Genomic DNA, 22,393 nt, shown 5'->3' with positions numbered 1-22,393 from the left:
TAAGGGTATAAGGAGTGCCCTGTTCCTGGCAAATTCCCAGGCGCAGATCATTGGGGAAAGCCATGAGAGCCCTCTGGAGCTCGAGCTTTTCCCCTCTTCCTGAGGTCTCAGATGGGAAGATTGGGGATAAGCCCAAGACCCGAAGAGGAAGGGTCTTTGGGACGGTCAAATGTTCAATGATAGAAAGTTCTTAAGGAATTACTTGTAGGTGGGGAGGGGCCTAAGGAAGCCATCCAGCCAAGACCCCTCCATCTTTGGCCTTGCTCTGTACTCTGTCAAGATGAGTCTAAACTTCCAAGCTTGTTTTGGCTATAAGGAGGGAAACAGACAGAGCTCAGACATGGAGAGAGACCAAGTCTTAATGACTTCATTTGAAACCTTGGATCCAGACATGCCCAGAGCTAGATCTGCTTCCCGAACTTTTTGGTTATGTAAGCTAATGCATTCTCTTTTTTGCTTAAGTCATTCTAAGTTAGACTTCTCTATCTCTTGCAACCATGAGTTCTGACTAATTCTGTGGGGGAAAGACCAGCACATCAGGGCCAGCAGAAGATGCTGAACCTCTGAGATCTTCCCTTATTGCTCAACTCCTCCACCAGCCACCCTCTTCTGACATACTTAAATGCACTATAATACCATTTGACCCTAAAATATTTCTGCTTGGTGTGTGCCTCTTGCCAGGCTTTTAAATATCTAGAATTCTACAGCTGGGAGGAGGCAGATCTGGCCCAAACTTATATCCACTGCAGGAGCCACCCTACCAGCCTCTTGTTAAACATTTCCAGGAATAGGGAGCTTGCTACCTCACCAAGCGCTTGTTTCCAATGTTTCTTTTTGAGAGAACTTTTTTTGGGGGAGCCAAAATCAGCCTCCCTGTTACTTTTGTCATCAGTTCTGCCTCCTGAGCTACAATCATATAATCACCCTTCTCCCTCCTGTACATGACAGCTCTGATGGATGGCCTAAGTCTTTTTTTTTCCTCCCTCCCGGGAAAAGCTTTCTAGAGTTCCTTTTACAGACCTTATTTGCAGCCTACTCATCATTCCCACTGTTTTGCTTAAGCAGAGTCTCTCTTCAAGTGTGATGCTAGGAAGTGAATATAGTACTGGCAGCAAACTGGAGAGCCCGTCTCTTCACTGGGTACCAAGTCTCCGGGGCTTTGTTTGTAAGGAATACACTCATTTTGCCTTGCTTAAGTGAAGGGGTTTTTATTGCTAGGACACTTGGGGCAGGGAGGAAGCCAAATGGAATGGGGATTGCAGAACAGTGGCTATGCTATGACTGGGCTTCTGCAGACTGTTGCTGGATTTCGGATCTCAAATCACAGCCTCGCTGGGGACCTTGGTGACAGGAGTATGTGGGTCTTCCCACTCCTGCTCCTCCTGTCGCATAACTCTCTGACAGAGTTTCTGCTTCTTTTATTTATTCCTAATTTTTTCCTACTTTGCTAACTTGCTTCCTCATCCTCTACTGTACATTTTCTACTTCTGGTTTCTGCTTCCGCACAACTGCTTGACATTTTCTCCTCTGTCTCATGACCTCAGTTCAATGTTTAATTTTAGGAATAGTGTGAGCACATGTTAAAAAAAATTAAATAGAGGGGCGCCTGGGTGGCTCAGGCGTTGAGCATCTGCCTTCAGCTCAGGTCATGATCCCAGGGTCCTGGGATTAAGCCCTGCATCGGGCTCCCTGCTCAGCGGGAAGCCTGCTTCTCCCTCTCCCACTCCCCCTGCTTGTGTTCCTGCTCTTCTTAACTCTCTCTCTCTGTCAAATAAATAAATAAAATCTTAAAAAAAAAAAAATTAAATAGAACTGTAAGGTAGACACCAGTGGTTCTCTGCCAGAAGTGACTTTGCCCCCCAGGACACATTTGGCAATGTGCAGAGACATGCTTAATCATCACAGCTGGGGAGCACCCCGAGCTATTGATCTATAGGGGGTAGAGGTCAGGGATGCTTCTGACCGTCCCACAATGCACAGGTCAGCCACTCACCATACAGAATTTCAGTCCCCAAAAGTTAAAAGTGCTGAGGTTGAGAAATACTAGAATGGGGGGAAAAAAGTAAAAGGCCATTCCCCCACCCCATTCCTACTTCCAGTTGTAGTTCCCAGGGGCACCTGCTATTAACGGCTTCTGTGTTTAAGTCTTCCGGTGATTATCACTGTATCTGTCAATAATATTTAGATTATTTAGAGCAAGGGGAGTCTGGGTATATGAAAACCTTGGTGAAGCTCTCCCTTCCACAACCCCTCCGACAACTCCAGCTATAGAGGAGGAACTTTAAATGGGCTCTGCTTCCTGGCAGAGAGAATTTCCTGCAGACAAGTTTCTGGAGAACACCTCAGAGCCAAGAAAAAGGACCTTCAGGAAGACACCAAGTCCCAGAAACAGCCGGCTTTCCAGGAACAATCAATGGCCTTGCTGAGTCTCTCCAGCTCTCTAGAAAACTAACCGGTGGATTGAATTTCTCAGCCTTTGAGGCCAGGAGAATGCAGACAAACCAGAGGGTGGAGAGACCTGCCAGAGGAAACAAATGAATCTTGGACTGAATGAGAGCCCGGGGGAGATAGGTGTGAAGGTCAAACACAAAAGATTTCCTTGAACTAGAAAATGTGATATCAGAACTAAAAATTTCCATACATAAAGCAAAGGAGAGGATGGTTACTGCTAAAACCCCCAAAGAGGTCCAGAAAATTAAACAGATGAAATATCTCAAAACATGTAACAAAAATATGGAGATGCAAATTATGTGGTGAAAGATGGGAGATTGAAACAGACTCAGGGGATTTAGCCTGCAAATTCTATGAGTTCCAGAAGAGGAACAGGAGAGGAGAGATCTTAATTAAATAATACACGGAATATCCCTGAGCTGAAGAAAGATTTAGCTCCTATACAGGTTAAAATTCCTGAACTCTATGGATAAGAACAATACCACACACATTTCCAGGCAGAAAGAAAGTTTGTTCTTATTTGCAACCCTGGAAGTTAAAGGACAGCAAAACTGAATGTGAGGTAATGAAAGAATAGGCCTGCAACCAGGACCTAGCGAAAGGGGAAAGAAAGATAGTTGAAGATTTACAAAAATCATTCAGTGTCTCATGTGAGAAATACTTTTTAGAAAAGGCTCTAATGAAACAACAAATGAGTTAGAACAGACTTCAAGATGGGGGAAGGTGAAGGGAGGAGAGAAATCAGTGGGGTGCAGTGAACCATGATCTATATATTTTTATCTATATTTCTATATATGTATAACATGTCACACAAATGCTAAATACTCTTGAAACAGAAGGAACATGTTGTAAGGGAAATTCTAATAAGGACTAAATTATCTCAAAAAAACTCTGGAATCAGGTGGTGAGGATAAGGGGAAGGTGAGTGTTCTAGGATCTGAGGGGGAAGGAGGAGGAGGAGGAAAGGCTAAGTAATCTAAAGACCATATCTTTTTTTTTTTTTAAGATTTTATTTATTTATTTGACAGAGAGAGACATAGTGAGAGAGGGAACACAAGCAGGGGGAGTAGGAGAGGGAGAAGCAGGCTTCCCCGCGGAGCAGGGAGCCCGATGTGGGGCTCGATCCCAAGACTCTGGGATCACGACCTGAGCTGAAGGCAGACGCTTAACGACTGAGCCACCCAGGTGCCCCCTAAAGACCATATCTTATTGAAATGGAGAGGAAGTAGAAGATAAGTAGAGTATGATGGAAATAGTTGTTCTGTTTTCATACACTAGAACAATCATGTGCATCTATTTAAGAGAAGGGCAAAGGATGGTAACTATGAATAGAATGACAAACTCCAAATTAACAAGGAGAAAATGGGATGAATAGCCATTCATTCAGTCCAGCAAAGGTAAAGAAAAGAAGAGTTCACAACACTGTTTACACATTTAAAAACAAGTAAGATGGAAATTAAATGTATCACTTGGTACAGTAAATACGAGTGGACTGAATTCTTCCATTAAAAGACTCTAAGACTGGGCGCCTGGGTGGCTCAGTTGGTTGGGCGACTGCCTTCGGCTCAGGTCATGATCCTGGAGTCCCTGGGTCGAGTCCCGCATCGGGCTCCCTGCTCAGCAGGGAGTCTGCTTCTCCCTCTGACCCTCCCCCCTCTCATGTACTCGCTCTCTCTCATTCTCTCTCTCTCAAATAAATAAATAAAATCTTTAAAAAAAAAAAAGACTCTAAGACTGTTAGAAATCAAATTCTGGTCAATACTACTTAGAAAAATATACTTAAAGCAAAGTGATCAAGAAAGATTCAAAATAAAGTCGTGGGAAAGGGATACCAGACAGATAAACAGAAAGCAGCGGTAATGCTGGTATCCAATAGTGATTGAATACATTTGTCAAAACATAGGATGATACACTTAAAATTGATAAAACTTATTGCATGTAAATTACAATAGAGTAAAACTAGTTTCAAAAAAGAACAAAATTATAGTATTTTCAAAATTTAAACACTGAATAAAAAAATAGTGAATACTGGATACCTTTTCATTACCCTGTATCATATATCCCCTGTATCATATATCCCCAAAATGCTATAAAGATAGAAAGCTTAAAAAAAAAAAAAAAAAAGAGGGGCGCCTGGGTGGCTCGGTTGAGTGACCGCCTTCAGCTCAGGTCATGATCTTGGAGTCCCAGGATCAAGTCCCAAGTCCCACATTCCTTCGGGCTCCCTGCTAAGCCGGGAGTCTGCTTCTCCCTATGACCCTCTCTCCTCTCATGCTCTCTCTCTCAAATAAATAAATTTAAAAATCTTAAAAAAAAAGAGTATTTATTTCAATAAATTATAGAAAGAACCAGAAACCAAAATTAATCAGGAAATATCAAAAGCTGACATGAATGAAATGGAGAACAAAAATACTAAAAAGCATGAATTTTAAAAAGTTCTTTAAAAGGGCTAATAAGGGGGATGCCTGGGTGGCTAAGATGGTTAAGCATCTGCCTTCAGCTCAGGTCATGATCCCTGGGTCCTGGGATCGAGCCCTGCATTGGGCTCCCTGCTCGGCGGGAAGCCTGCTTCTCCCTCTCCCACTCCCCCTGCTTGTGTTCCCTCTCTCGCCGTAGGTCTCTCTGTCAAATAAATAAAATCTTAAAAAAAAAAAATAAAAGATAAATAAAAGGGCTAATAAAGTAAACCTCTTATAAGCACAAAGAAAGAGAAAAAAGAGCAAAAATAGACAAGATTAGTTCTGAGAAAGAAAACATGACAGAAGAAAAAAATTAAAGAATTATAAAAAGGTGCAACCTAAAATTACTCATCAAATAACGTGAAAATTTAGAGGAAATGCATACTCTTCAGGAAAAATGTAAATGACCAAAAGTGGCCCAAGAGAAAGAAGAATAGCTCAACCTACCTTAGAAAAAACTAGAATAAGGTGATTATAGACCTACTTTTGGAAAAGATTGCATTCAAAGGGCACCAAAGCTGAGTTTTATCTATTCTTTTTTTTTTTTTAATTCATTTGAGAGAGAGAAAGAGAGAGAGAGAGAATGAGCTGGGGGAGGGCAGAAGGAGAAGGAGAAGTAGACTCCCCACTGAGCACGGAACCTGCTGGGGGAGGGCAGAAGGAGAAGGAGAAGTAGACTCCCCACTGAGCATGGAACCCAAAATTGGGCTCTGGGGCACTATCCTAGGACCCTGAGATCATGACCTGAGCCAAAGTCAGATGCTTAATGGACTGAGCCACCTAGGCGCCCAAGTTCTATTTATTCTTAAATAATGAAAATTTCTGGGTGCCTGGGTGGCTCAGTTGGTTAAGCAACTGCCTTCGGCTCAGGTTATGATCCTGGAGTCCCAGGATGGAGTCCCACATCGAGTCCCACATCGGGCTCCCTGCTCGGCAGGGAGTCTGCTTCTCCCTCTGACCCTCCCCCTTCTCCTGCTCTCTCATTTTCTCTCTCAAATAAATAAATAAATAAAATCTTTAAAAAAAAATAATGAAAATTTCCATGCCATTTAATCTAGTCAATACTATAGGAAAAGAAGAAAAGTTCCCATATTTAATATTTAGAGCCAGCATAATTTAATACAATTCCTAATAAAAATTCTTTTTTTAAAACTTTCTTTTTTTTTTTTAAAGATTTTATTTATTTGACAGAGAGAGAATGCAAGAGAGGGAACACAAGCAGGGGGAGTGGGAGAGGGAGAAGCAGGCCTCCCGCTGAGCAGGGAGCCTGATGCAGGGCTTGATCCCAGGACCCTGGGGCCATAACCCGAGCCAAAGGCAGACGCCCAAGGACTGAGCCACCCTGGCACCCCCCCTAATAAAAATTCTAAGTAAAAATGAGAAAGAGGAAAACTGCTGAAACATAATGAAGACTTTTTACTAAAACCTAACAGCAAATATTGTTCTCAATGGTGAAATATTAAAACCACTTCCATTAAAATAAACATTTAGACAGAGATGCCTGCTATTATTCTTATTATTTAACATATCTTGGACGTCTTACCAAATGCAGGAAGTCCTTAACCACATTTACATTTTTGTTAAGTAAAGGAACATATGCACAGGTTCTGGGGATTCAAGTGTGAACATTTTGGAGAGGCCCTTAATCTGCCTACCATGCTCTGTCTATATGGATTAGCACCACCTGGAGTCAGTGGATTAAAGTAGTGAAGATGGATATCACCTGACTCTCAGGGTCTCAGGAGACTTCCTTGACTTCTTGATGTGGGCTGGACTTCACCCAAGTTTACACAGATGAGCCCCTTTCCACACAGCAAACTCTTACCCAATGCCCTCATAGCTGGGCTCCCTCTTGTTGACCTTTACAACACAGAGCCCTGTAATACACAATGCAGAAGCTAGGAGAGAGCAAGGAGCGGGCTCTGGTGTCTGTCCTGGAGGTGCTCACATGATATGATGGCTATGCAAAAGCTGAAATGCATAGCACTGGCCTCTCGGCTCTGAAAAGCCCACAGGCTCTCCTGGCATGTGGGCAGGTGAGGCGCAGCCTGAGTTACAGGCATCCTTCATGATGTCCAATCTTGCAAGGTTATGTGAAGGTCAATTTTGCAAGGACCACATGTGACACACATGGGGAAGAAGGATCCCGCTTTCACAGCCTAGTCTGAAAAGAAGACATTGGAAGGGAAAGGAGAGCATCCTAAGGGGCTGTGTAACCATCACCAAAAGAGCTAAGGAGGACGGAGATGCAGGCCGGGCCTTCTTCACGCATCCGTGCCATTGTGGAAATGCAGTCTAGCTCACTCCAGTTGCATCGGGTGCCCTTCCTTCTGAAGCCTCTCCAAGGGTCCGTTTAGGCAGCATACCCATTGATTCTTTTTTTTGAGCACATACTGGAAACCTGGTTTGGCATTTTAACTGGTATCCAGGCCATGTTCACTTGTGTACTGGTTCTGAAAACTAGGGCATTATCTACAGTTTACTGAATTCCTGCAAATGTTCCTGCAACTGATCTACATACGCGCTGCCCCCACCCTCGTACACTACTCCAAGTACCCCTCCGCCCCCGCCGCCCCCAGCTGCTCGATATGCTCCCACTCAGGCTCACAGGCCCCAGAGGCCCCCAGGGAGCCACCAACTCTCCCCACCGTCTGTTATCTGGAGGAAGCCCTGATAGGGGGACTGGGGGAGGGTTGTTGGAAACTTTAATTAAGCAAGGATGGTTAACAGCTGCAGGGTCACCTTAGGAAACAGTGAGCTTGAGAAAAGAAATATTTCTATCATTTGTCCCCATGACCTTGTAAGACTTTTCTGCAAATGGCTCCTCATTCCCTGCCATGGAAAAAAATAACAGCCATCACATGCACCCTTCAGCCCACAGAATCCTCTGAGCTTAACCCTTCCAGCAGGCCCTCTCACATAGAAGCTCACCTCGCACAGACACCCCAATGGACCACAGAGACCTGAGGATGCATGTTCACACGTGCACACGCACACTCATGCATACACCTGCCTCTTCTCAGGTGACAAATGTGCTTTCCTACCTCAGTGGGCACTTTCTCTGCGAGGGTTGGGTGGTGTGGCCGGGCGGAGCTCTCAGCAGACCCACAGGGCCCGTTACAACCCCTCCACACACCACTACACGACAGCTGTTAGCATGCAGCGAGGACCTCTTTCCCCTTCCTTTTTCCTCCCCACAGGTGCGGCGTGTGAAGAGGTTCTGCGGGGGCAGATGCCACCCCCTGCAAGTGGGTTTTTTCCCACCCACATAGCCTGTCTTGTCTCAGCCTCTTCGCACCCGCAGAAGTAAGCCCTTTTGGGGTCATTGCTTGGTGAAAGAATGTTAGGGAGCACCTCTGAACCATGCTCAACAACCCTCCTTCCCCTGCCGGTTTCCCTTCCTTCTATCGGCCAGGCCTTCACCACCCATGAGGGCCTCGAGCCCCTGGTCTTCTCCCACAAACACCCCCTTTTTGCTTGGGGCTGGGTGTAAAGGGACAATGTTGAGACTTTTTAAGGGAAGAACTTTAGGTAAGTAAGAAAACAAAACAAAACAAAACCAAGAAAATATCAAAACCTCAGGTCCAGAGTCTGTGAGCTCAGCATCCAGCGCTTTCCTTGCCTCCCTTCTAAGAAGCCACTGCCCTTCTTCATCCCCATTCAACTCCTTTGCTCACCAGCCCTGACCCCCCACAAGGGTGTATAATGGCTCAGTGCTGCAGGTTTTTCCAAAGGCGCACAAGCTTGGGGTTGTCCCTCATCCTCACCCCCAGCCCAGGCCTATCCCCAAGCCTGTGCCTCCCGGACTCAGCTTGCTGGATCCAGCTCAGATGTCTGGACACAGGATGCTATGAGTCCAGCAGGGGGCAGGATGGGATGAGGAAGGGGCTGATTGGCCAAAGGTGTGATCAGGAGGGAACAAGGCTGGACAAGGCCAGGGAAAGGCTGTGAAGAGGGAATCTCGGGGGGGGGGGGGGGGGGGGGTTGGTTAGAGAAGAGAAACAGTGTGGTCCCAGATCCTCTGCATCCTCCAAAGCGCTGTCACATTCTCAGGAAGGGCTTTGGAGTGAGAACCTCCCTGTGTGTGAGATCCTCAGCAGTTCTGCAGGACTACAGCAGGAGGGGAGCTGGGTCTACCCTGAAAGCCTCCAAATTGATAGGGAAATGAGCTCCGCCAAATCAAAGGCCCCTTTCGGGGAGCCCATACCTGCCGGGAACCCCAGGATGATGAGGAGCAGAGGCTCCACACTAGGATCCCCCAATATGATGGGGAGGATGGAGCTCTACTGTGGGAGATCCTCTGGGTTCAGCTGGGCACAAAAGAGCTCTGACAACACATGGATAAGCCCGTGGACATAGCAGCCAAGAGAAGAGCATAGGGCAAATCAGGGTAGATGATCAGGAGGACATGCATTTAGAGTGCAGCACTGCCAAAGTGCGTGTAGGATGCATGAAGGGGGAGCACAGGCAGGACGAAGGGACAGGCCTAAGTAGTGATCCAGTGACACCTCCAGGCTCTACGCCTATGTTCTGGACCTCAGTTTCCCATCCCCTGTCCCTCTGGCAGAGGCTCAGGGATGCAATCTGCTTCACTGAACCCATCTGTCTGACACTTGTTCACATCTTCCTCTTTTGTAACTAGAAGTCACAGGGCAAAGCACTAAGCTGTGCAGTCACAGAAGGAACACAGAGCCTAAGAGTGTGAAGGGACAGAGGGGACAGTGTCAAGAGAAGCTTGGAGCTGGTGGAAGAAGGGGGAGACAGGTGGGAGCAGAGGTGCTCAGGGCAATGGCAGAGGCCATCACCTATGCAGACCTGCGATTCGTGAAGGCTCCCCTGAAGAAGAGCATCTCCAGCCGGTTAGGACAGGGTAAGGGTGAAAGAGGCATCTCTTTGATTTTGCATCCCCAAGCTCCCTCATGACCCCACCCCCACCTCACCTTTTCTCTCTTCTCCAGACCCAGAGACTGATGAGGATGAGGAACTCACCTATGAGAATGTACAAGTGCCCTCAGTCTCAGGTGGGCCCTTGAGCTCGGCTTCTTCTGGAGTAAGGGACAAAGCAGGTACGGAGAGTCCAGAGGATGTATCTTTGACGGGGTGGGGTGAGTGGTGTGTGTGTGTGTGTGTGTGTGTGTGTGTGTGTCTTGAGCTGGGACTCCACGGTATTCTTGAGCGGGCGGGGGGCGGCGGGGGAGACACAATCCCTGGGAAAGGAGGAGGGTGCTTAGGAAAGAGAAGAATGAGCCCTGGGTAAATGGGAACCAAGGAAGAATAAAGCTCCCCGGGGCAAGGTGGAGGTCCCAGTGGGGAGAAAAGGGCTCCTAGGAGAGATCAGGGCAGCCCCTGTGGAGATGAATTCGAATGGGAAATGGGGAGTCACGGGACAGAGAAAAGAGGGTAGGGGAGAGGGATGAGAGCACTTCTCGGGAGAAGGTTTGGGGCAGGCCGATGGGGGGTGCTGCGTAAAACCTAAGGGGAGACCCAGGAGGGAGAGGAAGGGGTCCCGGGGGAGAGGATGTAGTAAGACCCAGGAGAGACACAAGAGTCCTGGGGGAGATGCGGGACTCCGGAGAGTGAGTGCTAAGGGTGTCCCAGAGCATCTCAGGATGTCGCAGAAGGCTTCTCGGGCCAGACTGGAGGGGGAGAGGTGGAGGGGGAGAGGGTGGAAAGAAGGGGAATTTCCCGTCTTCAAACTGGACTTGCTGCGGGTCCTCAGGGCTCCAGTCAGAGCAGCCAACTGCTTCCTGGAGCTCCGTGACGTCACCAGCTGCCGGGAGGCTCCTCGCGGGTGAGTACCCAGCCCTCCCCGCCTGCGCGCGCCCCCGGCGCCCCAGCTGGCGCTCGGGCACGCGGAGCGGGGCGGGGCGGGGCCTCGGGTGGGGCGGCCTCTCTCACTCCGCCGACCCCGCTACGCCGCGCGGGGTTGACACCAAGTACGGTGCTGGCGCGGTCCCTCGGGGCTGGTGCTGGGCCCGGCGGTGTGCGGGTCCGGTACCGAGAGTGAGCCCGGGAGCAGCCCTCCGGACTGCCTCTTTGACCCCTATACCCATATGTATCATTCCCACAGGTTGACCCAGATCCTCCCTCCTCCCCCTTTACGGTGGTCCCCATTCACATACCCCCGTCCTCTGTCACCATCTGAGATTTAGTTCCCATCCTACCAGGTAGCGCCCCTCAATCCTTACCAGTAACGATCCCAGCCCTTATTCTGGAACATCTTCCTTCCGCTACCTGCGGAAATCCACTACCCCACAAACCCCACCATGCCGGCACCACATCCTCTGAGGGTGCTCTTTCCCATGAATATCCCCCACCCACCCAGCCCCTCAGTCTCTAAACTTTCCTGGGGCTCTCTGCCCTTCATCCCACTGTCTCCCGAAGGCCGCGCAGCCTGTACGCAGTACCTCTTTCTCGGCCTGCTCCTCACCTGCCTGCTGTTAGGGGTGGCCGCCATCTGCCTGGGAGTGCGCTGTGAGTATGGCTGCTCCCCATTTCCCACTTGCCCCAAGCAATTTTTTCCCCTACTCTCCCCCAATAGCTGCCCTTCCTCTGGGCAGGGCCCAGAGTCACTACCACCATATCCTTAGCTTTTCATCTAGTTTCTAGCCAGGTCTGTTTTAGAGTGTGGTGTCTTCCTAAATTTTCTTTACCTAATCCAGTACCTCCTTAAGCTTGAGGCAGTCAGATCTTATATTTCAGCCTGTTTTGCAAAAATTTGCAAGAATCAGAAAAAGGACTGATGCTGAAGTCTCAGGGCACCAGGGCATGGCTCAAGAAGATGTCCTCCAAATCTCTCATTATGGTCGAACAGATCTGCAGGTGTCTCAGCAGCTCCAGCAGACGAACAGTGTTCTGGAAACCACTAACAGCAGCCTGAGACAGCAGCTCCTCCTAAAGATAACCCAGCTGGGGAAGAAGGAAGAGGATCTGCAAGAGTCCAGGAGGGAACTAGCCCAGAGTCAGGAAGCACTACAGGAGGAACAGAAGGTTTGCCAGGCTACCCAAGAGCAGTTACAGGCCTGCTGGTCTGAGAAGGAGAAGACAAAGGAGGCCTTGCAAAGTGAGGAGGTGCAGAGGATGACCTTGGAGCAGAGGCTGAGCAGCATGCAGGACACATTGAAGCCCTTATTCACATGCCTCTCAGCAGGTATCCGCTCTGGGAGAGGAGAGATGGGAGGGTCTGCTCTGAGGGATGGATTGAAGTGAGGAGACACTCGTGGCAGGGGTCTATCTTTCAGGGGGCCATTGAGTTGTTGAGGGAAGGGATAGCAAGTGAGAGTGGTGGCCAGCAGAGAGGAGGATCAAGCTGCTTTCTGGATTTAGGGCGGCTCACAGAACTCTCAGGCAGATCCTGAAGGAGGAAGGAGGGTGGCTGCTGGAAATGCAGATCACACTGTCCAAACCGCCAAACTTGGGTCTCTGCCCTTGATATCAGTGTCAAAGATCTGGGAACCTCCTGAGTTGGGACGTGGAATTGGTTGTTTGCACATTTTTCTAAAGAGAGGGTCTATAGCTTTAATTATTTCTCACTACATCTGAGATTCCCCAAGGGTTAAGAATTACTGATTGATGAGGTGCGGTGTGGCGGTGGGGCAAGGTAGCTGAAGCTCTCAGGTGTGGGTGGCACTCACAATGAGGTGGGTGGGGGTGAGGTGGGGGAGGGAGCTGGGGTGGAGAGTTCATCTATTTTGAAGGCAGGAGCCCAGGCAGTATGTGGGGAGGAGGGAGGGGGCCACAGAAAAGGGGAGAGGCTGTGCAAGAAGCAGGCTGAGGTTCAGGCAGGGAGCCAGGCCCAAGGTGACTGGAATGTTCATGCACCGGTTACCTATGGTTCAGGTTCGGCTCCGTCTAGCTCAGGGGGCATCGGGAGACTCCTCCCCGGGAGTCCCCCCCCCCCCGCAGGCCATTCCCTCAGCTGCACCCCAGACCTCAGCTCTTCTGCTGGAAGGCTGGTTTCAGACCTCCACTCTGACTACAGCTGCCTCCTCCAGGCTTTCCCCACACTTCTTCTTCAACCTCATTGATGCCTCCAACCCACTGTCTCCCGTTTCCTCCCTTTGCCTCGGCTGTCACTTCTCTGTCTGCCCATCTTGGCTTCTGGGGCCCATCACTTTAGCCACTGGCTCCTTTGTTCTGTTGTCTTTCTGGTGCACCAGAGTGGCAATACCTCAACTCTGGATGAATTCCCCCCTTGCCCCTGCCGCACCCAGGTGTGCCGTATTGTGCTATCATTCTGCTTAGTGCCACCAAAACTCTAGTGTCAACCTCAGCCCGTTCCTCAGTGCCGCCTGGCAGCTGTGCAGTGGTTGGCTTGCTCTCCGGGTGAGCTCCTTAGCCTCCCATCCTCTCGCACTTTTAGCAGGTGCCCTGCTCCATCAAGATTCCCTCCATTTTCCACCACCGAGTCCATTCTCATTTCTGCCCACCCCCATCTTTTGCAAGGGTCACTGCAATGGCTTGCTGCATCATTTCTCCTAAACATTGCTCTCCCCCTCCCCCCACCCACTTGTCACGTGGCAGCCAGGGTAATCCTTTAAAAACAAAAATCTGATCATGTCATTCCAGTTAATTAATTACATCAAAAGTTATGGCATACATACTATACATACGTCCAAGCACTGTGCCCAAGCACTTGGGATATAGCCAGTGAACAACACTTCTCTATGTAAAACCCTACATTGACTTACTCTTCCTTGTAATATGAAAATAAAAAAATCCTTAGCCTGGCTTCCAAGGTCCCTGCCTACCTTTCAGCATGCCACTTACCCTCTCACCCTCTTCCATTTGGCCGCACTGACTTTGTATCCTTTTAGTTGCCATAGGACAGAAATTCAAGAGGGTAGCTGGGTGAGGACAAGAGACAATGTAGACAGAAGAGAGGGAGCTGGGGAAGGAAGGAAGGAAGGAAGGAAGGATCTTCGAGTGCCGCAGGTAGGACTCCTGGAACAAAGCAATGAGAGAGGTGGGCTGCGATCAGGAGCACAGATTGGGGTATGGGTTGTGAAAGAAAGAGGGATATTTCTTGCTTAGAGACAGGAACTGAGGAACAGAGCAGAGGCAGGTTTTTGGGTGGAAGGGAAGGAAAGGGAGAGAGTTCACATCAAGAGTCTGACAATTTCAGCAGAACAGCAACCAAGGTTATTACTTGTAGAAGAGTGGTGAGAGGGGAGGAAGTGGCTAGCAGCTTGGAGGGTGTGATCAAGTTTTGAATATGCAGCGAGGAATGCTTTAGGGAGCGATTGGGATGATTAAGAGGCCAATTGAACACTTATGGGGGGCCCAGGTGAGGTCAGCCAAAGTGTGGGGGGGAGACTGCAATCATTCAGAAATTGGGAATAGTATCACCACCCTATTAAAATAAACCTCCTAGACTGTTAAGGAGTGAGGTTGTGAATATTAAAGACTTTTACTAAATATGAATAGGAATGGCATTCCCAGGGGATGCCAAAGACAGATGGCAAAGATGAAGGGCTAGATGTCAGTGAAGGTGCCGGGACTAGACCAAGGTGGGCACTGTTAGCAACCAGACTGAGGAATCGTCACTTTCATCCCAAATGAGGAGAACTCCCTCCTGGGTCTGGGCTGTGCTGTCACTTTCTTTCTGGTTTATAGATACCTGTTGTCCGGTGGGATGGATACTGAACCAGAGGAGCTGCTTTTACATCTCATATACGGAGAGAAGTTGGGAGGAGAGCCAAAACCACTGTAAATCTCTCTCCTCTGACCTGGCCGCATTCAGTGACACTTCTTATTCTTTTTCAGTAAGCATACCTTATTCACAGACTGTAGCGGGTACTGTTAGGTAAAGGGATAGATGTCATCGAGTCAGGAACAGCAGTGCACACAGGGCACACGTTCCTTTGCCACGCAGCTTCTCAGCGCAGTGCTCCAGGTGCCCCCTACCAACCGGCCGGTGTTGGCACGAGAGTCAAAGCTCATGAACCATCTTTACTTGAAACTGTTTCTCATCTCAGCTTTCTGGTCACCTTCCCAGGGCTGCTGAACAGCGTCTTTGACTCTCTTGGCCTCTCAGGCAGAGAGGTCCCATATCTGGTGGGCTGGATTGTTGGGATTGGCTCCTTATGACCAGAGCAGCCCATGGAACGACTCCCCTTCAAAGGCTGGCAGAAATTCTTACCCAGCTGGGAGGTGAACTGAAGGGCGAGCCTGCATCTACAACCTGGCGCTTGAAGGCCGCAGGGACAGGTCACCGATGAGCTGATGTCTTGTGCCAGTCAGACAGTCCTCTTGTCAAAGCTCAGAGACCTCCCTGTAGTGCTCATTTTCTTCCATCGGCCCACGTCCCCTCCTCCCTACACCGCCCCCCCTGCACTGGAATATTTCTCATCGTTCTCCACATACCTCTTGTCTCTCTGAATCTCCCCTCAGCTTACAAACTCCAACAGTGCAAGGAAGATGTTGACACAAATTAGTCCGCCTGGTTCATTTTGGGCTGTTTCCAGCTTTAAGAGGTTGCAGCAGGCTGATGGTAAACAGGTCTTTCGGTAAGTCTGTTAGGACTTCTGGACATATTCAACTCCATAATTCCTTCATAAAGACATAGTAATGAGATTCCCCTCCTGCTCCCAAAGTTTTGGGAGGTCCTGCTCTCAAAACTCTTTCACAAGTCAATATTGTAATTGCTTACTTGTCCATTCCCTTTACTTAAAACTCTTTAGGACAGTCTTCTTTTCTGGCCCCTTCCCAGTACCTGGCAGCCCCAGACACTTTTTTTTTTTAAGTTACTGAGTTGGGACCTATGTCATCTTTCTCTCAGAGGGAGAAGCTGAGGCTTTAGCTAGGACTTCACAGCTCATGAACCCTGGCATTCTAACTTCCCATCTCTTGACAAGGCTACCCAAACTGAGGTGGCACTTTCTCAGTCAGGGCCTCTTGGGGCACTATAGTTGCCTCAGGGAAGTGAGGGAGCAGTGGGACAACTCTGACAATCAACTCCAGGGACCCTGAAACAGGGGAGTCATCTCCTATGTTCCCTATGGAGTTTCCATCTTTAATATCTTGGGTGATTTTTCCCTCCCCTGGTCCTGAAGCTTCTTTGAGTTAGAGTAGACATCTGTCCCTGAACCATACCCAAACATTGCCCTTAGGCAGGCAGGGCAAGTTAGAACTTCATTGTGTTTAATGCAGGGCAAGAGGAGAGAAGGTAGGGTGGGAGAGGAGGGGCAGGGCTTAACCCAGTTCTACCTCGCCAATCTATGTATTATAGTCAAAGCTCAAGATGTTACAAGGTACAAAGCAAGTGGCTAAAAATGCAGTGGGAGGACTGTACTTCTCGTCATCCCTGCATCTGTGAGATGGCAGCTTTCAAGCATCCAGATCCAGATAGGGACCACTTTTCGCCCTGAGTTGGGTAAGCATGACAAATCGACTGAGGCATGGGAGTTGGGGACGAGGGAGGGAGAGGAACTCAGAGCAAGGGCTCAAAAGCCAGGGGTAAAGCTTATTCCTGAGCGTGACGGTTACCTCTACAGCCTTCAAGGTCTTGGTCTGCTTATGTAAGGGGGGTCCTGGGGTCGGGCAGGAAAGGTCTGGAACTGAAGGGAGGCTGGTGATGTGGCTGTCCAGGGAGGTGGGATGAGCTGGACAAATGTTCTTAGTAACAGTCAACTGCAGAGCTCACTGGTGCTTTACTCTTATAGGTACTCTTGCCAACAAGAGCCTGTACCCCTCACCGCTAACTGCAGTCTGCAGGCCCTAAGATCATCTCCCTCCAGCGTCCCGTTACTCTGCCTGGGCAGTGCCCAGGCAAGGGCTGATCCATGCCCAACACTTCCAGCCAGCCTGCTGCCTGCTTGAAATCCTGCCCCAGAAACTGGACTGTTCCTGGGAAACGGGTGAAGAAGTCGTTAGATTTTGGCCTCCCCAAGAACTTCCTATGGTGAATTGCAGGGGGGTGGAGGAGGGCGCATGGACTGAGTGGATAGGGGCAGCCCGGAGCCAGCCAGGCAGTTTTATTGAAATATTTTTAAATAATTGCACGTGTTAGTCTCATGTGTCAGCAATGCTTTGTCTGGTTCAGTGATCGCCCACAGGAGAGCAAGCCCAGGGGCTGGATAGGAAACGTTCTGTCCCTTGAATCCATGCTGAGGTTCCCCTACATGGGGAGAAGAGCCGGTCAGCCCATCTGGGGCTGGCACTGTCCAACATGTGTGCTCTGTCCTCACGGGGCTTCCTGAAGGCCAAAGTTGGAGGCCAGAGACCACAGGCCCCACTGCTAAGAGCGCGCCCCGGGCAGCTGCAGGCCGGGTGTGGGAGGCTTGGCGTGGTGCCCTCGGTGGCAGAGGAGACTGCCCGCCTCACAGTTCAGGTTGCGGTAGCGGGCAACAGCTGGTGTGGGGCGGGGGCACATGGACAGGAAGCCAAAGCTGAAAGGGCCAAGACAGCAGCCGGGGCAGGGCAGCCCCTCATCAGACTCCCGGGGAGCTGAAGGGGGCGGCGAGGGTTCTGTCCGCTCCAGGGCTGCTGCCCGGGGCAGGCTATGCTGGGCCCGGTTCCATGGCTCCCCAGCCCAGCCTTGTGGGGAGTTCACCACAACAGCTGGGGGGTTGTTGTTAAGGACAGGTCCTGATCTAGGGGACCAGGGCTGGGAGGCTGAGGAACAAGTGCTGATGAAGTTGTCTGTGGCCACGGCCAGGGGCAGCTGGGGAGCTGGTCCTGGGGGTTCTGGCTCAGGGCTACTGCCCTCACACTCCATTCTTTCTTCAGCCGAGGGGCCCATACTGGGAGGGCCAGGACCTGGCAGTGCTGTCTCCATACGTCGGGGGAGCTCAGGGGATGATGGGAGCGAGCGGCAGCGACGGGCAGGTGTCCCCGGGTGGATCAGGGTCTCTGGAGTGGTCACCAAGGGCAGCTGCGTGGAGGGCAGTGGTGATGGTGGAACAAGGGGCAGGGGGCCGACTGGCTTGCTGGGTGTGTCCAACAGCTTGATCTTGCCTCCCCGGAGGTCTTCCCGGAGTGAGAAGGGGTTGACACGAGTCAGATTGTCCCCCCAGTTGGGGGGTGATTCTGGTGACGGGGGCAGGAAGAGGTCTGACCGGCTTCGGGAAAGCCGGGGGTCTGGCCTAGGAAGTGTGGCAGAGGGACCCCCTCTTGAAACAGACCCTGTGGACAGAGAAGTCTGTGGTTACTGTTCTCAGCATTGATCATGGCTCCCTGAGGCCTCATTATTCACCAGGAGGCTGGTGGGACTAGAGCTTACAAAAGGGAGTCCCATTGGGTACTTTGGACAGGGGGAGATGTCACCTCTAGCCCTCCTTTACCTCTTCTTTCCTTCTTCCCCTCCCTTGGCTCTAGAATTTGAAAATATCTTATTTTATGAAAATATCTTTCATACCCCCACATCCCCCAACTAATAAATACACTTAGTCTTAATCCCCTGAGTTCTAAGGAAGAGGCAGAAGGAATTCAGTTGGGTCAAGGTCATGCTCACTTACTCTGATTGTGTGTCAGGGGAGCTCTGGTGAGGGGGGCTGGCTCAGGCAGCTGCTCCAGGATCCATTCCAGATGCTGGGTGATTTCGGTGAAGGGAGCACGAGTTCTAGGTTCCATCTGATGGGTAGAGACAGGGACAGCTTCACTCAGTACTCCAAAAGAGGGTCCCTATGTTTTCCTCCCACCACCTGGAACAGGAAAGCCTTGCCAGCTGATGGATGGGGGTGGTGGGCAGGGAGAGAGAGGCTCTTACACTGCAGCAGTGGATGGCCAGAAGCAGGAAGGGCAGTGGGCAGTCATCCCCTACCAGGGTCCGGAAAGCAGGCACATCCAGGCCAAAGTCCTGTGAGGACAGAGAGGAGGGGCCTTCAATTCAGCTTTCCTTGGGTTCGCCTTCTGCCCCCCAGTCAGGACCTCAACCTCCAGGGAACCCTCCTTGGTTATGGGCTACCCAGTCTGGAGCTCCCCCTTATCAAACCTGGAGACATCATTCACCTCAGTTCGGGGTAGGTAATCTGGGTCCGCAGGTACTCGTGCAATGAGCTCACAGAGGACAATCCCAAAGGCAAAGACATCGGCCTGGGGGAGGAGACAATGTCAGCGGGAGTAACTGATGGTTTTCATGTCAGAATTTTGTCAGAATATGTCAGAATTTGGGGGAAGTCTTGATAGTTTTATGCGTTGGAGGGGTGCCTATGAGGGGGCAAGGGGAAATTTGGGGGTCTCCTAAATATTCAGTATGGCTGTTATAGAACTTGGGATGGGGCCTTATAAAAGTATCTCAAGGGTCTCTGGAAGGCCTTGGAACCTGAAGGATTGATGTCTTACCTTCTCATCATACAGCTCACCCCGCAACACCTCTGGAGCCATCCAGTATGGGGAACCTACCACAGCCAATGGCTCCTTTCTTGCCCCTTCCCTGCAGGGGTAGGGGCAGAGTGATCAGAGACACCCCACTCAGATAACCCCCCTAAACAAAAAGGGATGAGGTCAGCCCCCTCCCCACTCCAAAGGAAATGTCTCTGGGGGCTTCACTTAGATAGGGACTTTCTAGAAAGTTTGGGGGGGCCCAGGGGCATTCACCTCACCTATACACAGGAATCTTTTCAGCCAGCCCGAAGTCACCCACAACAGCCGTGAAGCCTCGGTCTTCCCGTCGGATCAGACAGTTCTGACATACATACAGCCATCACCTTCTGTTCTCTGATCTCCCAGTATATACCCCAAAGCCCTGTCACTCCACAGTAACCCCAACCCTCTCTGATCTCCCAGTTCTCCAATGCACCCCAATCTTTCAACATCATCTATCACTCCAAACATAGCGTGGTACTCAGCCCCTCAGAGCTCCCCCTCACCCCAGTCCCCATTCTCCAGGGCCTTGCTACTCCGACATCCTAACAGGTCTACTATCCATATTCCAATATCTATGGGCCGGTTACAATGTAATAGCCTCAAATCCCCTTTCATGCCTCCACCCACCTGGCCAGCCTACCTTGGATGTTAGGTCTCGGTGGAATACACCTTTGGCATGCAGGTACCGCAGGCCGTGGGCAATGTCCAGAGCCAGGCGGAGCCTGACAGGCCAGGATAGGGGTTCTGGGGAGCTGAGCAGCTGTTCCAGGGTCCCCCCATTCATATACTGAGGCATAGGGGAAGAAGGGGAATGAATGTTAAGGTTTCCGCCGGTACTCTAGGTCTCCCACTTATAAGCCAGGGGACACTGAGGAGGAGGGATCACAAAGGTCAGAAGGGTAAGTCTGTGCTCTAGGGTCCCCCACTCATATTCTGGGGCTGTCCTGTCCAAGACATGTGCAACTATTTAAATTATTAAGTTTAAATAAAATTAAACATTTAGTTCCTCAGTCACACTGGTCATATTTCTACTGCTCCCTAGCCACATGTAGCTATAGAACATTTTCATCACTACAGAAAGTTCTATTGGACAGCATTGTTATAGCGCATATAGAGAATGTGACCAACTGAGGCATTTTATTTGTGATTAGCCCAAAGGAAGTTCAGGGAAGCCTCTCATGGGAGGAGGTCCTGCCACCTCTCAGTATTCCTCTGTAGATGCACTGGGCGCTGACACTCTCTCTCCCCTTGGTGGTGGTGGGGGTCCCCTCCTTCCTGACCCATCCTCACCTCTGTAAGAGCGTGCAGCTGCCCCTGGTGCACACAGACCCCCATGAACCTGGAAGAGGATGGAGAAGATAGGAGGGTAGGTTGTAAGAGTCCAGGCCCCTCTACAGTTCCCACTTTTCCCGCGGGATCTTTCCTCTTCTCCCAGCAAGCTTCTCAGCAAGCGGCTGGGGCCGCTCACCTTAGGATGTTGGGGTGTCGGAGCCGGTTCATCAGCTGCACCTCCCGTAGCGTGTTTCCCCGGTTACTGGGGAGTCTGTTCATTTTCAGCACCATGACTTGCCCTGACTGTCGGTGCCTAACCTGGGGGCGGCATAGGCTGGCGAGTCCAGGGCAGACCGGCCAGGTCGCGCGGGTCGTCCGGGTCTGGGCCCCCTAGTTCCAGCCTCCCGTCTAAGGCTCGGTCCCGCCCCTCTGCTGATCCTACCTTGTAGACCTCAGAGAAGAATCCGGCCCCGATCTTCTCGGCGCAGTGGAAATCGTCCACGCGCGCCAGGCTGGACACGGCGCTGCGGAGAGCCCGGTAGGAGGAGGGGCGGCCCCGGCCCGGGCCTCCACCCGTGCCCCCCGGTCCTGGGGGCCCCTCCCCCGGCGCCTCTCCCGGCCCTGGCCCAGGGCCCCGCAGTGGGGGCCGTTCCCCGGCCATGGCCGGGCCCCCAGCCCGGGCCTGCTTCACATGGCAGGGTCCCCGGGGCCCGGGCAGGCCGCGCTTGCCATGGGCGTGCGCCCAGCCGGATCCGGGACGCCGGGGCTCCTGCTCCCGCCCTGGAGAATGGAAGATCCGCTGAAGATCTGGGCCCGCCCCCGCCGCGCCGGCTTGCAGGGCCCGGGTAGACGCCGCTCCGCTTCGCTCTGCGCAGGGACTGGGCCTGGGCCTGGGCCGGGCGGTGGCGGTGTCTCTTCTGGGCGCCGCCGGGCAGGCGGGCGGGCGGGCTCCCCGCAGGCGGAGGCGGGCTGGCTGGCGGGCGGGCGGCGGGCCGCGGCTCCGCTTCGCCGCTGGGGCTCAGGCTCCGCGGCCTGCCGGGGGCGGGGCTGAGCCGGGCCTCCGCTTAACTCCTTCCAGTCCGGCCCACGGGCAGCGGCCACGCCCCCTCAGGTACGCTACCCCCAACGGGTGGCCGCGACACCCTAGGCGAATGCGTCTGGGACGTCGGGGCCAAATAAGTTCTGGCCCGAGCTGAATAACTGAAGGGAATTACGGGCTGATTGTGCGTACGCGCAGCTCAAATGTCTTTTAGCTGCCCTGGGAGTCCTTTCTCTCCTCCCACCCTCAGGCCACTGTCTGAGGACAGCCGGGCTCAGGAAGCCGCCGGATTCCTGGGCTCCGTGGGCCAGCAGGGCAGAAAAGTAGACCCTTCAGGGTCAGCCACAATCGGAGGTAGCCCAGCAACCTGCCTACCTTCCCGGCCTCCGCTCTGGCCCAGCCTGACCATTTCCCAGGTCTCGACCCCTACACCTCTGGATTCCCTGACACTTTCTCCCTTCTCCAGCGGTTGTGGTGCCTCAGGCCTGTATAGTGAGCCCGTGGCCAGTCCGTCCCTGGTGTGGCCTACACCTCCTTACTCCATCCCGCCTCCCTCGAATAAAGTACAAAGAAAGAGAGTATCCGCCCAGTGACCACCCAGCCTGAACCTTCCTCTTACTCTTTCCTCCAAACGGCCCTATCTCTCTGCAGAGAAGCCTCCACCTGTCCGGAAGCCCCTCCTCCTGTGGGATCCCACCCCTTGGCAAAACCCCGCCCCTCCAGGAGGCCTCCCCTTCGGAGACCCCTCTCTTCCTCAGTGAGACCGCCACGTTCAGAGGGACCGTTCCTCAGTACGATACTGCCGCCGTCAGTGTGTACCAGAACCCCTCAGTGCGACACCCCTCCCACACAATGAGACCCCACC

General features: G+C 51.5%; 2 protein-coding genes across 2 annotated transcripts; one reads left to right on the top strand and one right to left on the bottom strand.

The window, feature by feature from the left end:
• The first annotated feature begins 9,598 nt into the window (after positions 1-9,598).
• On the top strand, positions 9,599-16,782 carry CD72 (CD72 molecule). Its single transcript, XM_045882636.3, has 9 exons — positions 9,599-9,780; positions 9,869-9,976; positions 10,630-10,701; positions 11,295-11,384; positions 11,725-12,060; positions 14,526-14,674; positions 15,303-15,418; positions 16,141-16,284; positions 16,574-16,782. The coding sequence occupies exons 1-8, from the start codon at positions 9,699-9,701 to the stop codon at positions 16,277-16,279; spliced, it is 1,092 nt and encodes a 363-aa protein (XP_045738592.1). The 5' UTR covers positions 9,599-9,698; the 3' UTR covers positions 16,280-16,284; positions 16,574-16,782.
• A 73-nt stretch (positions 16,783-16,855) lies between these two features.
• On the bottom strand, positions 16,856-22,167 carry TESK1 (testis associated actin remodelling kinase 1). The gene is made up of 10 exons (XM_045882635.3): positions 20,932-22,167; positions 20,686-20,807; positions 20,508-20,556; positions 19,858-20,004; positions 19,454-19,536; positions 19,194-19,284; positions 18,861-18,944; positions 18,619-18,708; positions 18,368-18,482; positions 16,856-18,035 (listed from the first exon to the last, which is right to left on the bottom strand). The coding sequence occupies exons 1-10, from the start codon at positions 21,148-21,150 to the stop codon at positions 17,149-17,151; spliced, it is 1,887 nt and encodes a 628-aa protein (XP_045738591.1). The 5' UTR covers positions 21,151-22,167; the 3' UTR covers positions 16,856-17,148.
• Between the last annotated feature and the right edge of the window lie 226 nt (positions 22,168-22,393).

This window comes from Mirounga angustirostris, unplaced genomic scaffold (genome assembly GCF_029215605.1).
Source record: "Mirounga angustirostris isolate CCGP_5_RB_7025 unplaced genomic scaffold, mMirAng1.0.hap1 SCAF_15, whole genome shotgun sequence".
Lineage (NCBI taxonomy): Eukaryota > Metazoa > Chordata > Mammalia > Carnivora > Phocidae > Mirounga > Mirounga angustirostris.
Note: the sequence above shows the minus strand (reverse complement) of the source record. Positions and strands in the feature narration are given on the sequence as shown.

Coding starts and splice junctions, on each gene's coding strand:
- CD72 (XM_045882636.3), top strand. CDS start 9,699: ATGGCAGAGGCCATCACCTATGCAGACCTGCGATTCGTGAAGGCTCCC. Junction 14,675..15,302: donor ACACTTCTTATTCTTTTTCA/GTAAGCATACCT, acceptor ATCTCCCCTCAG/CTTACAAACTCCAACAGTGC. Junction 15,419..16,140: donor GATGGTAAACAGGTCTTTCG/GTAAGTCTGTTA, acceptor TATGTATTATAG/TCAAAGCTCAAGATGTTACA.
- TESK1 (XM_045882635.3), bottom strand. CDS start 21,150: ATGGCCGGGGAACGGCCCCCACTGCGGGGCCCTGGGCCAGGGCCGGGA. Junction 18,945..19,193: donor GTGAGCTGTATGATGAGAAG/GTAAGACATCAA, acceptor CTCCTCCCCCAG/GCCGATGTCTTTGCCTTTGG. Junction 18,036..18,367: donor TCCCCTGACACACAATCAGA/GTAAGTGAGCAT, acceptor CTCTGTCCACAG/GGTCTGTTTCAAGAGGGGGT.